Here is a 16,432-nt window from a genome sequence, read left to right as displayed (position 1 = left end):
ATTCTCCCCCTATCCCTATCCCTATCATCATTTTGTTGTTCTGCCACACTATTATTATTTATTCATTAATCACTACCTTTAGCTTTATAGCTAGGTTATGTACCATCTTAATTATATCTTGTATTAATTTAATTCTCTAACTTTTCATTCTTCAGCTTCGGCATACCCTCTATTATATTTAATTTATTTGTTTGGTTGCCCCCTTTTCTTATCATTCATCTGCTTGCAGGGTGGGATGGGGATGTGATTAATGCTTATGCTCCATGACAAGAGAAAGAATTTCATCATGCCTTATTTATTTGTTAACAGAAAAATATGTACCATGCATCACAGACTTGCTTGTTCATGTGGAAATATATATACACAACTCAGGTACTCTCAATGCAAGTCATGGGGTAGCTGTTACTTGTTGAATGGGAATGAATAGTACTACTTTCTTAAATTACAATTTTTTTTTTCCATGTATTTGTGAATACTAATTACCATTATAATTTTGGTTAGCTTAAATTGCTGACGACAAAGAATTTTCCAATTATATAGAAACACCATGGGTGCCAAGAAACCACATACGTACATACATAACTTGAAACAGAAAGAGATGGCCTGCAAGTATGACGAGAATTTGTTAAACATGTCCTAGCTGAGAAAGGAAAGTTATTTTCGTTCTTTTCCCTAATTATAATACGCAACATATACATAATGGAAAATAAGTAAATATATAAAAATGAATTTAATTATGAGCTAGTAGCTAGTACTTGCAAATTGCAGTACACCACGAACTTTAATTGGTTATTAATTGCCATTCATCAAACTCCAATACACATCCCTTGAACTTGCATCGTTACTAATAATTTAATATATAATATTAACCTTGTTAAAAGAACTTGTAGTTATCTTGTAGTAATACTAGTCGATGGATCACCCCCACACTGCTACAACAAACAGTACGAGTTTTATATATAAAAAAAATAAAATAGATAAAAATTTAGTCAAATCAGTTAAATTATCTAACGGTTCTCAAATATTAACTTCACGTGAAGTCGACTGCATCTAAATTTTTAGATTTAAATAAAAAATGGATGTGTGTGTATCCATGTTGCATAGACGTAATGTGTATATAGACAGAGTGATGTAGGTCTTTATTCCACCAGATCTGAAAAAGACACAAGATCAATTTGCGAATTCCCAATCAGACTCTTTCTCTTTGATGAGATTCACAAGCATCCATCTTCCTTCAAAATGATAAAAGAACAAGGTGGTGGTGGTGGTGGCGGTGGGAGCAAGAAAAGCACTACATCGGGTTCCAGCGCAACCACGTCATCACAGCAACAAGAACAACAAGCATCAGTGGCTGCTCTAAAGTGTCCAAGATGCGATTCACCAAACACAAAATTCTGTTACTACAACAACTACAGCCTCACGCAGCCACGTCACTTCTGCAAGACTTGCCGAAGGTACTGGACCAAAGGCGGTGCCTTGAGGAACGTTCCCATTGGCGGAGGCTGCCGTAAGAACAAGAAGCTCAATAAGTCTTCAAGATTACTCTCTTCTCCCTCATCTGACTCCCCTGGAGTAGGATCTTCTTCAGACCTTGCTGTTCTTGGTGGTGGTCTTAAGTTCCTCCATGGTCTCGCTTCTTCAGTTCCCGTACCTCCTTCTCTTGATTTTCACCTTGGTGCTGCTGCAGCTGCCTTACCTTTAACATTGATCCTAATCATTCTTCTGTTATCGGTTTGAATAATTACGCGTTTTCCACGGGGTTAGGCGGTGGTGGTGGTGGTGCAATCGAGGGGATAAGCTCCGCCATGAACGCCCATCATCATGGTAGTAGTAATAACATTGCTTCTTCTATTGAGTCGTTGAGTTCTATGAACCAGGACTTGCACTGGAAGCTACAACAGCAAAGGTTGGCCATGCTTTTTGGCGGTGGTGGCAGCGGAGATGATGCCAACAATAATCAACAAAAAGACGTTGCCGCCGGCGGCGGCGGCGGCGGTGGACTCGAGAAGCCGCAACCGATTTTGTTTCAGAATCTTGACGGTTCTTCAATCAACAGAAAAGAAGAAAATACCGTAATTGCCCCAACTGAGTGGTTCTTTGGAAACTCTTATCCCTCGGTGAATCCTACACCAACCACAAGTACCGGCGGTGGCAGCGGCGGCGGCGGTGGTGCTGCCGGCAATGATAACGGAATGAATTGGGTTGGTGTTTGTTGGGGTGACGTGCAGCATCAGTACAGTGCTTTGCCCTAGCTAGCCAGCTCTTTGTTCAGAGAAAAATGGAAATCAAATTAATTAAGAGGTAGACTTTTTTTTTTTCTTTATATATTTTTTTTCTACTATCTTGGGAGAAATTATTAATAGGTTGACTGTGATAATTGTCTTAAATTAAATTATTAAACTCCTTTAGCTAGGTACATGTGTTAATTAGTTATTATAATGTCCTGTGTTCTTTTTATTTATTACGTTGGGTTCAAAGGGAACATATATATATAGTGTAACAGATTGGGATGGAAGATTAAGGCCATTATGTTTTGTCATAAAAACTCACACTCACTTCTTCACCCACCAACACCATCATGTGTTCATATAATCTCAACTCTCTCCATTATTCTTCAATTCTTAATTAATATTATCAGATATATGTGGTTGATGATGTGCTCTCTTTAATTTTTCTTTTGTTCATGTAGATCATGATCCACATTATCACTTATGCTTTACTAATAAACTAGTGACTGGTCCTATAGATGTAAGAGAATCAATGGGTGCCTCAGTTTTCATTCCCTTGCACACACCTATATATTTATAGATAATATTATATACCAAATGCACCTCGAAAACTTACTTTAAAATTGTTCATAATTCTTGTACCAATTAACTCTGTGAAATGGATATTTAGTTATAATATGCTTTAGAATAGAATAAGAATTACTCAATTTCATGATTTATTATTATAGTCACACTACTTTCGAATAACCTGAAATAGATTTTAACCTGTTCAACTCATGATCTGTTAAATAAGCCAAGCTTTAAAACAATTATTCTTATAGGATATTCCTATTTATAATTTCCATTTTTATAAAAAAAAGTATTTTGATTTTCGTTCAATAAAATTTTAAAAAATTATAAAATCTGAAATAAAAAGAAAATGTTTTATAAAAATAAAAAATTATTTAAAGGAGAGTGATGTTTTAGTATAGATTCTAATTATATAATATAATGTGCAGTCTCTAGCCTCTCCTACAACATTATTCTCAATCCCTAGCTAGCTAATTGGAATTGTAAGGTTGGTGACAATAATATAATTTGTACTTAACTTATCTAAAACACGAAAAATAAAAAGATCCCATGATTTATATTCATGTCAAGTAGTTAAAAATTTAGGCATGTGAGAGAGAAGACAGCATATAATTTTAGCATATAGCGAAGCCACAAGGTGTCTTTGGGATCCGTGATGGATATATATATGTATTTAATATTTAATGGTAAAATAGATAATATCTTTGATTTGTTTTTATGTTCAGTTGATAACTTGATATAATATGCAGCATACAGAACTTGTTAGCCCGAAATCACTGCTACTGTCTCATTGTGTCTCAGTTCATGAGAGAGAGAGAGAGAGAGAGAGAGAGAGAGATGTGTGTCACTACTGCATCAATGGCAACTACACGCAGTGGCTGGTGGCCGTAGCTTTCGCTGTATGCTTATTGGCCTCTTGTTAGCCCTGCACTACTCTATCTATGTATAACATGCCCCCTCCTATTCTCTCTCTCTCTCCCTGGTTATGGGTATAATTATTAGTTGCAGTGTATGTGGTGTGATTGGGTGCTGTCTGAAAAAGTTGTGCCTTTCAAAGTTAATTAATAAATGAATGAATGAGAAACTGTCAAACTTTGAATAACATTACACACATTTAAATGATGGACTAATGAAAATGGAATTTCTTTGAAAGACTCAATTCACTTTATTTCTACTATTATACATATATATGATGTAACATTTATTCGCTACGTCATTTCTTTTAGTAATTTTACATTTTGTAAAGTTTTTATTAAATGAAAATTTTAAATTTTTTCTAATAATGAGTAACTTTAAAGGTGAATGTTAGCTAAATCTATCCATTAGTATGATTTCTTGTATGTGTTTGTTTAAAAAAAAAAAACTGAATCAAATAAACACTAGCTTGTAGCACAAAAATTATGATCATGTGCTGGTTTGCTTTTTTAGAGTGTTGGAGAATGAGCCCTTATTTTTGCCACTTAAATTGCAATTCTGTATGAGAGGGAGGGAAAGCAAAGCAGCAACACTTTGCTTTTTTTGCTGGCTGTCATCTTTAATTATTCCCACACTTTCACTGTTTGAAAAAACAAACCCGGATCAAACCCCACAGATGCTCAAAATGATGATTAGTTGCATTAGAGAACAAAAATGCTAAGTATTTACTTGTTCTTAATTTGAAATCTTTTTATTCTCTTTTTCCAAAATAAAACTATTATGTCATAAGAACTTGTGTAACATATCTCTATCTATACTATTATATTTAGGATAACAGTATGGTATATTTTAACCTATAGTAACAAAAAATAATATTTGTATTTATTCTTTTCTATGTTCAACTGATTCATTTTTATTTAAAAGAGAGAACTGATTTAATATATTAAAAAATACTAATAAAAATATTATTTCATGCTATCTGAAATTATATCAAAAATGTTTCGTAACTAAAGAAAATCAACGAAAATACCATAACTTGTCTTATTTAGCATTCATTAATTGTTGCGACAATTAACGAATACTAAATAAGACAAGTTTATTGTTGTTTTTTTTTGTCTACATGTGAATATGCAAAGAGAATTCTTTAGTGAAAACTCTCGCATATATATGGTTGTGTATAAATGTGTCTCCTTGTATAGACAGAAAATGAATAATATAGACCTTCTTTCTTCTTTTAATTGTCATAACAACTAACAAAAGTTGATACTCATCTTCAGACATACACATGTTTATATGAATGTTTCTTTTGGCTCATAATTGAAAAGAAAAAACACCACTTTAATTAATTTGCAAGACATATAGCATGCAATCATGCATTTTTTCCCCTATAAAAATATCAACAATGTTTAGAAAACAACAAAAAAATCAGCTCAAACAACAAAAAATTATCTTATTTAGCATTTAATAATTATCGTTAGAATAATTGTATAATTTTAGAGCCCATTTATTAATTTTTGAGCACATTTATTATATTCTATAAAGAGTAACTCTGTTAATTTATGCATGAATAATAGGCAACCTTTTAATAATCGATAATGTTAAAAAGACAAAAAAAGTCAGAACTTATCTTATTTGGTAACAAAAAAATCAGCCAAAAACAATCATAATTTATACTAAATAAGACAAGTTCTGACGATTTTTTTTGTCTCTTTAACATTACCAACGTGTTTCTAGAAAACAATAATTTTGGTTCTCATCAAAAGATTTAATTTTTTATAAAGTAATAACTTTCAAAAAAAAAGAAGATATTTTCAGTTTGACAAAATATACTAAAAAGGAGATATCTTCTAATGAAACATTTTTGCAAGTATATTTAAGAAAGTAAAGTATTGTTATAGTTAAAATAAGATGATTTTATGCTTATGAAGAGTAATAGTAGTAATTTGTAAATCATTATTTTTTTTATGTCTCTTCTAAATGGTTTTAAAAAATTCTAACAAAAAAATAGTTTTCTTATAGCAAAAAAAATATGTTTTATCAAATTGGAATTACTTTTAAAAAATAAAATATTATTTTTATTTAAAATTCTTTTATAAAAACTTGAAACTCTTATAGTGAAAAGAATAATAATAAACTCTTGTATGGCCCATGAGACATGAGTCACGTTAAGAGAAAGAGTGAATCAGAAAAGAAGGAAGCAAGAAGGGAGAAGAACATGAAGCCAATGCATGATTAACGTGATAGTGTCATGGAGAGAGACACCTTTTTTGTGCTGAATTCTGTGCGGGGCAAACCGTAATTTCCACAACTTACAACTGCAAGCAAGAACCCCATGACCATATCCATATATATATAGCCAAATAGAAAATAGAGGAATATTTTTTTCATGAAAAATGTTATTTAAATATTAAAATGTTATTTAAGAAAAATGATAAAATTCCACTCTCAATTTTTATAATATCACTCTACACAGGAATCATTCTTAAATTCGGCTGAGTAGTAAATTTTTGAGTGAACTATATAATACATCTAACAAAAAACTTAATGCATTATCTTATAGAAAATTTATTAGATGTACCACAAATACCGATATTTTAATTATTTTTACCGTTAATTTTAATTAATATATATTATATATATTTTTTGTAATTTAGATTAACGTTAAAATAATTGAAACACTAATATTCTTATATCAAGAGAAAGTACCTGACACACAGACTAGAAACGAGGAAAGGAAAAAGGAAAAAAAAAAAGTTTTAATGTTTCTTTTAATGTGGTAAATAGTGTTATACATGTTTAATTTTATCAGCAACAGTTTCGTTATTTTGGGTTGTAACAATATTTTGATAAATAATGGGTAATTCTAAAGTGTTGGATTATGAATAAAATAGAATATCACTTTTCTTTTTTGATCTGACAATTTATCATGAAGAAAAAGGGAAACTATATTCTCTTCACTTCTCATGATTCTCCTCATTATCTTACATCGAAACTTTTGTGTCCCCACCATCTTTGATCACTTGATAGTTCTCTCCACTAACCAACTACATGCAATCATGTGTGACCAGAAAACATAAAGGACGACCACAGATGCAAAGACCCCAAGATTTTCTAGATCATTCCAAGGAATTTCATCAAGCGCCATGGTATTCAACATTTTCCCTATATATCAAAAATAATATTCCTATGCATACGCTTTAACACATAATAATCAATTTTGGTATGTATTCATATTTTATCCACGAATCAGTTTGATTTTTTCAATTGATAAATTTACTTTACAAGTATTTGATTCAGTAAAAATTTAGATGCAGTTAATTTCATATAAAATTAATAATTGAAAGTCGTTAAATAATTTGATATATTTAATTAAATTATTAATTTCATATAAAATAATTTTTACCATTTTATTTTATCCACTATTATTTAACATGTCACTAATTTTTGTGACATATGGCACTTAACATTCCGTTCCATTAATAACATAGAGTAAAATGTGAGAGTTTTAATGTTAATGTGTCATATCAATGACACTACTAGAGATGTCGTGTAACATTTGATAGATCATTAATTTTGTGACACATATATAACACTGTAATAATTCATCCTATCAACTATGTCTAGACAAAAAAATGTAGAGGAACTAGACCGATTCATGGAGCTAAGGATAGTTATGAAACTTAAAAGATTAAATTGATTAATGAGTGAGAACTGAGAACTGATATAAAAATAACTACTGTGGTTTAGAAAAGAGATAAGAAGGAAGAGAATTGAGAGAATAAAAGATGACTTCTAGTATTGAATGTGTAATTCAAAAAATATAAAAAGAGGCTATTTATAATTAATGGTCAAACTTTAAATTGATTCAATTAATTTATATTTGTACATTGATTTTATCCAATTAAATATTAAAATATAGTTATAATTTAGGGTATTTATAACAATACATTTATATTGTTTTCTTTATATGTTTTTTAGTGATAAATTAGTGCCTCATTACAACTTTATTAATAAAAAACCTTTAAAAAAATCAGTAAAAAAAGAAGAGTATACTATTTTATAATACGTTAGATAAATTATTCCATTAAAAACCTTTTTAAAAAAACTTAATGTTGGGACAAATTTATCCTTAAGAAAAAAAGTATAATCTGTACTATCCTCTAATAATTAAATTACTTGATATCTTTTAGTCGATGTATTGTAATATTATGTATTAATTTCTTAAATTAAAGTAGATAATACTTTTGTGAATAAGTCTACTAAATTAACATTATTGGAACAAATTGGTTGAATATCTATATCACTATTTTGTTGAAGATTTTATGTACAAAAGAGTTTTAGTGAAATATATTTTGTCCTATCATGTTTAATGTATTCGTTCTTAATTGATATATATAAACAAAGTTATATATCTTCGTATATAATTATTGTATTGATATTTTTTTTATAGGTAAATTACACGTATTTTATATATGTTGGGTGATTGATCTAAACTAAATATATTTACGAGTTTTTTCACAAATTGCTATTATTTTTGCATAATTTGAGAATGTTGCAGTTATGATAATTATTTTGTTGAGCGATAGAATATGACTGTATCTCTCTTTATGAATAGATAACATGTTTGTGACATAAATTTTATGCAAATTAAAAAAAACTTGCATTTACATATTCGGTTAATTAAAATATAAACTCGTTAGAATAAAAGTAAATCCTTATTAATAGATCTTTTAAGATATTTTAATGTATGTTTAACAAAATTGTAATATCTTCTAGCTTAGTTGGATAAAAGCTAAATCTTAATAATAAATTTACAAAAAATACTATGTCTGACTATATTGTTATTTGTTAGTAAAATATATTAGTGCTCTAATAACACTAAAGTAAGATACTTCAGAATTAAAGAACTCATCTTTACTTTTGTAAGGTTGAAATGTACCTTTATGCACATCAAGTAATCATATTATCATAGGATACACTTTATCCATATAAAATCTTTTTAATTTTTTTTTTTATATAAGTTGACTTATTATTTTTTAGATATTTAATTTGTAAGTCAAGATAGAATTTTATCTTGTCAATATCTTTCATTTTAAATTATTTTTAAATATCTATGATTTGTGAAATTTTTTCGTGAGATTCAATAATATTTAAATCATCGTCATATTTTATCATAATAAAAAATTTGTAATAAAAATTTTTAATTCAAAGTTTTTTATAAAGACACATGGACATATACTATTATTTTTGTATTAAACTTTCAATAAATGTTCACTAAGGCGATTATTAACCACGTGAGCCCAAATTGTTTTAATCCATATAAAATTTTTTAAAGTCTTATTGAACAAATCTTCGAAAAACTAGTAAGTGAGCTGTATAAATAGACTATAATGACATTCCCTATTTCTCACAATCTCGCCTTATGATATCCTATATCCATTTTTTCATTCTATGGTGTACAGATTTGCATAATTTATACTGTTTTCTTATTCTTCCTTCTTTAACATCATCTCTACTATAATTGAGAGAAATAACCTGATTCATACACAAAGCAGGAAGATACCAAATACTATTTCTTCTTATAAAAGAATATTCCAAATACAGAGTATTTTTAATGTACTTTGTTTGAACTCAATCTTTCCTCGAGTCTACATTGAAGGAAAAGAGAAAAAAGAAATTAATCACACACACAAACAACAAACATAACAATTCAATTGTTTACACAGGGGCAGGAGCAAGTAGACTCCTTTTTGTGTTTGGTATCCTATCTTGACCAAATTTTCTTCTTAGTTTCCCTCTCTTTAATTCCTTGAACCTGATCCCTACTAGTGCTAGCTCTCTTATGAGACACTGGGGCTGCTTGAGCAGCAATCACTGGCTTTGTTGTTGGCCTCACAACCCTAGCTACCCTTGGTGGATCAGATTTCCTTGTCACCCTTCTGTCATGTAAAGATGTCGGAATGCCATAATTGTTCTCTGCTTCATTGCCTCTAAACTCCCTCTTGCTCCTTATCTGATTAGTAGAAGCTTGACTTGTTGGGGGGTTTACTGAGTTTGAACTCTTTAAAATGCGAGCCTCACTCTCACTTGGATATTCACCGCCGCTCATGCGGCTTTTACCTACATCGGGTGTGGCCTTTCCGGCTTCAACAAAACAATGAGTTTGTTGTTGTTGTTGTTGCCACTGCAGTTCTCTCTCGTTGTACCTCTTCTCTAGTTCATTCATCTGGCATAAAATAAAGTGGGTGTTATATAATATAAGAACTATTTGCACTATAGTGATGTATTGTCCTCTTTTCTTCATTTAATGAGTTGTAGAGTTTGTGATTTCTTTTCATGCAAGAACACACTGATACTTTTTCCAAGAAGTTACTAAGAGAACATCACATTCATGACAATGATTAAAAGGCAGTTCTACCGTTTAGTATATTCAGCAGAAATAAATTTCTTCTTTAAGAGGTTACCTGCTGACGAAGCGAGGACTCCGACCTCTGTTCCTGCTCATTTAGCTTTGTCTCAAGCTCCTTGATCTAAACAGAAGCAATGAACATAAGAGAGAGAGTTGATCACATCCATTTATTTAAAGTATTTTAAACAGAAAATAAATTTCTTCTTTAAGAAGTCACCTGCTGCCGAAGCAAGGACTCCGAGCTCTCTTTCTGCTCTTTAAGTTTTCTCTCCAGCTCCTTGATCTATAAATAACAAGAAAAAGGAATTAACATAAAGAAGGATACACTTTTCTTGATCATATGATGCGTGTTCACTCTAAGGTGGTGCAAGAATTAACACCGTGGGAAAATCAGTTTTCCAGAACAAACCTGCTGTTGAAAACTTGATGTTTCTGACTGCAGTTGTTCTTTCATCTTTTTCTCTAGCTCTTTGACCTGCAGTAGAAGCAAAGTGTCTAGTTAGTTAAATAAGCCAGTAAAATCATAGTTATTTATAAATTCTACGAATCGTATAAGTTATAGTGGAACGTTCTTTCAGCATTATACGGCGACCATGGCGTCAAAAAGTTTTACAAATTTTACTCACAGAACTAAGACAAACTGTGTTGAAGGTAGTTAAGAATGAATTCAGACAACTATCTAAAACAGAAAGCAACCTTATGTTGGAGAGTAGTGCATGTTTCCTCTTTTCCCTTCAATTTCTCTGACAATTGAGAAATTTGTTTTTCTGACTGGTTTTGCATGGATGTCTTCAACTCAATCTGGCCTTCAAGTTCTTTAATCTTTTCATGTAGATTTCTGTGAATACTATCCTTTCCTTTGGCCTTGCTCTCCATGCCTTGCAAACTGTCTTCTAGCTTCCGTATTGATTCATCTTTCACTCTGCAATCACTCCTTGCTTTTTCAAGCTATACCAAAGTATAAAAGCAAGAAAGAAAAAGTTATTTACATATAAAATGATGAAATAAAAAATAATTTTTTATGTATTACACTGAGCAGCAACTTACCATTGCTTTTGTCTTTTGAAGTTCACTTGTGTCAACTTGCTTCTTAACAGGACCTAACTCAACGCCCCTCACTCTAGTTGCGAAATTAAGTGAGCTAAGAGTTTCACCTAAGTCCTGGTCCGATGGACTGATTTGCACAAACATCAATGTTTTGGCGTCACCCCCTATTATGATTACAAAGGAGCATTATCAATACATGCCTGCTGACTGTCTCATATGTACACAAAAAAAAACAAAATGAAAGGTGAAGAAGTAGACATACCTAAAGAGTCTTGAAGTAAATGTGTCAATTTTGAGTTCCTGAAACCCCCAAAAGGAAAAGGATCATTAAAAAGTTTATTAAAAATACTGAAAGGTAAGGATAATGGTGGAAATACCTATAGGGAATGTGACTACTCTTGGCTGCTAAAGCAGATATAACATCGCCAAGAGCTGAAAGAGATCGATTGATATTTTGCGCTTCCTTAAGCCGCTCCCCTTGCACATCAGTCTTTGCAAGTCTCTCACTACCCGCCAAATCCACAAGCCAAAGCTTGCTCTTGGTACACTCACCATTCAGCAAATTTTTAGCCTTTACCATTATACAAAGCATGCTGGAAAAGAAAGTAAGAAACAAGCAATCATTACAAGTATTCAAAGAAGAAAATTCATTTTGATGAAGAGAAGACATATATCCTAGAGAGCTTCTAATAGAATGCAAAAGAGCTTGGTACCAGTGAGATCTACTACTATGCTCATTAACATTATTACTTCCAACTGCTCTAGCATTGCTTCCAGCTTGCAGTACATCCCAGACCTCCTTAATGCTTTCAACTTTAGCTTCTACGACACCAGGAACGTGATGAGATCCTTCAGAGGCTTGTTTTATCTCCAGCCTGAAACATCAATTCAGGAGAAACAGTTTTCAATGTTATGGCAGTTTATCATACTTGCACATCATTATTATAGAGCAGTTAACTTACCTTTTTGATGTTGATCCTGTAGCCAATAGGTCTCTGATTTGTTCATTATAAACCTCAAGTACACTAACAGATATGTCATAAGAAAATGTATCACTCCTTTGTTTGCTAACATCGAACAACAGCTCAAGAGTCCTATAATTTACTCCTCTGTTCAGCTCTGTTCCCTCCATGGTAAATGTCTTTCCTGTTCCTGTTTGCCCATAAGCAAATATGCAAACATTGTAGCCGTCCAATACAGAGATTACCATTGATGAGGCATCAGCAAAAACATCAACTGTAGAAACAAAGCAACACTATCTATTTAGGAACCACCAAATTCCAGATCTTGCGCATAAAAATAAAATATATAAAATAGTAATGTTAAAATAAAGCTTCATATGTATACCTTGATCATCTTTTGGTGTATATACTCTGTCAAATCTGAATGATTTTTTTGAGGAATTAGTTGCCAAAATTCCAAGGCATCCATCCTTTGCTGCATCAAAATCCACAACTGTAGTACAGCCAGCTGATATTTCAGCCTTATTCAAGGGACGGCAGCGGCAGAAAACCCTAATGTTCCCTAATATTCTTAACAGAAATGCGTTAGTGCCTTTGGCTTAGAATAATCTTGAAATCAAAACAATTTTTGCTTATAGACCATGTCAGATGTACCTTTAGCCTCTTGAACTTCATTGAAGAGCTTTTTTCTCTTTATCATCTCTTCATTGTACTTCACTTTGAGATCTTCACACTGCTTAACTGCAAAAAGAAGTTTAGTCCCTTAAAATATTTTGTAATATTTCAAAACCAAAAAAGTTAAGTGCAACTCAACTCTTGAATAAGCAAAAAAGAGAATAAGTGCATTACTCAAGCATACCCAATTCCTGAACTGCAAATACCATCTTATTTAATTCTGGGATTGAATCAACACATTCATGCGCTTCATGGGAAAGTTGACAATAATCACTCTTCATCAACTGCAGGACAAATTAGGTGCATGTACGCTTAGAATGCAATTCTGATCAGGATAAAAATACTCTCTTAAATATAAATGTTTCCTAGATTTTCATAACTTGCCTTTACTTTCTCCTGTAAATTGCTAATTGCTTCTGTCCATTTTTTCTTATCAACTTCATACCTGCTAGAAATGCTCCTCAGCTCATGAGCTTGTTTCTCCACAGTTTGATCTACAAGGACAATGAAAATAAAATTAGGAAATGCTACCAAGAAGCCAAAAGCATTTCAATGATATACAAGTACTTTAACAACCAGAAGATAACTGAGAAAAAACACCAATGGAACAGTGATAGAAGAATAAAATAGAGAGAAATAGTCACAGATAGAGGGATTAAGAGCCCTGATCCCCTGACTCTCTCCTAACCTGAGTATATCCTCCAATTTCTCAATGCCCTCCCTCACCCTCACTCACTCCCTTAAATTCCCACTCCTACACCCTCGCTCACTCTCTTTGTGACTATTTTAAAACCATTAGTTATCCATGGATGAAAAAAAAAAAGCCCAGATCCTCATGTTCCTACATATTCATGTGAATGAATCTCATTAACCAAGTTGAAATAAATTTCATTACAATATAAGAAAATCAGTACAATTCATATACCAGTAGTTAGTGACTTAAATGTGACATTGTCAAGTTCCATTTGGACTGCTTCCAGTTGCTCGTTTGTTGCAGTTAATGACATCCATGCCTCATAGCATTCCTTTGCCTTGAGCTCACATTGCATTGTGAGCTCTTTTATCTTGTTTTGATACTTTGCAGTAGATTTTGTCTGCAATACCTTCATCTGAAACATTCCAATGAAAAACAAGAAAAGAAAAATGTCATGAGTACTTCACACTTCATTGCCACTTAGAAAACTAGGTTGCACCACTAACCTGTGACACGGGAATTTCAATTTGCGCTGCACAGTAATTACATTTAACGTAATCGTTTGTCAGTTGTGAAGCTGGGAAAAACAAATATGACAAAACTGAACATTAGTATAACATATATGCCACTTGGAAACAAAAGCACCATAAGCAGCACTGAAGTACCAGCTGGTTTTCCTGGTTTTCTAATGCAGATCCCACTGATGACAGGGTGTCCATTTATACTTTCAAATCTTATGAGGATTATCCCATCATCTTTCACAGAAACCCTTGAGTCAACCAACTGTAGTGGCTTATTAGCTCCAACTGCTGCAAAGATATCCAGTTCAGATAGAACCTGCCATTGTTTTTCAATAAAAAGGAGCTTAAGCGATTACTAGTATAGATGTCAAATATGTATTTAAATAGGGGTTGTATGATCTCAACAAAATGAAGATCAACCACATAATCTCCAGGAGGAAGACTATCAAATCTGTAACAAAAGTTTCCTAACCGAGCTGACTGATAGATAAATGGGTAATCTCCACCCTCCACTATTTGCTCATTGGTACGCATAACGTTCCCACCTTCGAAAAAGGTGTCACCAAGGAAAGTTAGTCCACCGTCTGCTTCATTAGTAGCTTCCTCTCCCGCATTCACAAACATGACATAATCCTCCCCTGCATGAAAAGATATGCTATTAAAAATCATCAGGTGATCCTCCAAATATGTTATATTATACTTTCAAGCATTAATCCCGATCCCAGAACTATTGGAACACAGGCTTCACCGTACTTTCAAAGTGTACCATCTTACTCAGAATTAGTATTATATTTCCGAACTAACTGGAATTAGGCTTCACTTTGCCACAATTCTAATCCTCAACTAACTCCTCAGTTTACAATTGTTGGCTAGCATAGTAAACCTAAATAAAAGACTGTGGAACACTAGTCTGAGAAATCAAATCAACCACTTTTCTAAACAAGTTTTCATGTCTTATAAATATATCAGTCCTTACCCTTAACACAATCATGATAAAAAGAAACGTTCTAGTCTTTATATATTTGCAGAAATAGTTGAAAAAGAAGAAATGATGTTCTTGTCCGGGAAATCAATCAATCAAATCAACCCTAGTTCTACTAAACGTAATTACGAAAACGTAAAACCAAGGAAATACTGTGTTTTAAATAAAAGGAGGAAAACTGGAAGCTCCTATCCTAATGTATATCATTCTTCCCCGTGAAAAATAAACTAACCCTAAGAGCAAGATAAAGGAAAGAAATGCTGAATATGCGAAGTTTCAAAGATTCTAACCGGAGTTTTCAGGTCTTGTGAGCCCAGTTGGTAGTAGTCTTGAACTGGGATCGCATACTACTGAATCGAACAAGGACTCTTGTGCATCTTCCATTACTGAGTCGTTATGCTCTGTTGTTAGGGCTTGTGATTGCTGCTGAAAATTGTTTGATTGGATCTGATCCATGTTTAGGATTGAATCTTTTGGTAATAACGGAAGTTCTGAGAGTGAAAGAAAGTGTGGCAGAAAGAAAGGTTTCAGAGATTAGAAATCTTGAGGAAGAAGGGGGTATTCGAATTCGAAGTTGGTGACCGTTGAAACGTTTTGAACTCACGGACCGTTGAACCTTTGCCTTTATTCCTTTTTTCTTTGTCCGAAAATAACTACAAAATTTATTATGTAATAAATAATCTGATCTTTTTTTTGGGTCTGAATGCCATCAAGGTGCTAACACTTTTGGATTGGGATTGGGCTATTGAGTTTGACCAAAAAGACCTATTGGGCAATGGTGTGTACTCTGTTACTTAAGTAAAATATTTTGTCCAGCCCAAAAAAAGTTTTGTGGATATAAAAAACAATACAGAAATGCTTTTATTTCATTGAACAAAGAATCTAATACATAATGATGAATTGATGATAAGTTCCGCTATACAAAAATGCACAACAAATACCAACGCAAGTTGGCACGTATGGACGGAGTTTGTGTTCCTTAACCATTTTTTTCGAGTTCGATATTCACTGAGGATGAGAATGAAACTTGCTTGTTTGAAAAAGTTGTCCACTTTACTTCTACAATACCCAAGAGATTAGTTATTGAACTTCCATCTTAATAGATATCCTGATGCAAACAAAAAAAAATATACAACAAATATTACGAAATCTAACTAGCTATTTTAGACCTTAAAAAGTTTAGATTTTGATAAACAATTTTCACTCTTAATTTTAAACTTGCATGTTCTAAAAAAAATAAAAGTAATTTTCACTTTTTACTAAACTCCACTTTTTGTGGTAGCATTATCCTTAAAATAATTGGTTTAAGTAAGATAAAATAGGATCTGCATTACCAAAACTTGCTCTCATTGTCATCCATAGCAAAAAAAAAAACATATAAATCCTTAATTAGTACTATGACAAGTAGTTCATTTAAAGTATGCGTTTA

The 16,432-nt window shown here is 32.2% G+C and overlaps 1 protein-coding gene and 1 pseudogene across 1 annotated transcript; one reads left to right on the top strand and one right to left on the bottom strand.

Annotated features, from left to right (window-relative positions):
- The first annotated feature begins 1,171 nt into the window (after positions 1–1,171).
- On the top strand, positions 1,172–2,596 carry LOC107487029 (dof zinc finger protein DOF5.7-like; annotated as a pseudogene).
- Positions 2,597–9,273: 6,677 nt separating this feature from the next.
- Positions 9,274–15,602, bottom strand: LOC107487239 (kinesin-like protein KIN-14R). Its single transcript, XM_052261362.1, is given in 19 exon segments — positions 9,274–9,939; positions 10,178–10,243; positions 10,340–10,405; positions 10,532–10,597; positions 10,819–11,070; positions 11,170–11,333; positions 11,432–11,469; positions 11,547–11,762; positions 11,883–12,044; positions 12,132–12,405; positions 12,517–12,693; positions 12,786–12,872; positions 12,991–13,090; positions 13,191–13,300; positions 13,732–13,915; positions 14,007–14,077; positions 14,166–14,376; positions 14,379–14,659; positions 15,294–15,602. Coding segments are annotated over 19 exon segments (3,153 nt in total). The 5' UTR covers positions 15,460–15,602; the 3' UTR covers positions 9,274–9,477.
- Between the last annotated feature and the right edge of the window lie 830 nt (positions 15,603–16,432).

The sequence above is a fragment of the Arachis duranensis genome, chromosome 5, assembly GCF_000817695.3.
Source record: "Arachis duranensis cultivar V14167 chromosome 5, aradu.V14167.gnm2.J7QH, whole genome shotgun sequence".
Lineage (NCBI taxonomy): Eukaryota > Viridiplantae > Streptophyta > Magnoliopsida > Fabales > Fabaceae > Arachis > Arachis duranensis.
This window is presented reverse-complemented; position numbering and strand designations above follow the sequence as displayed.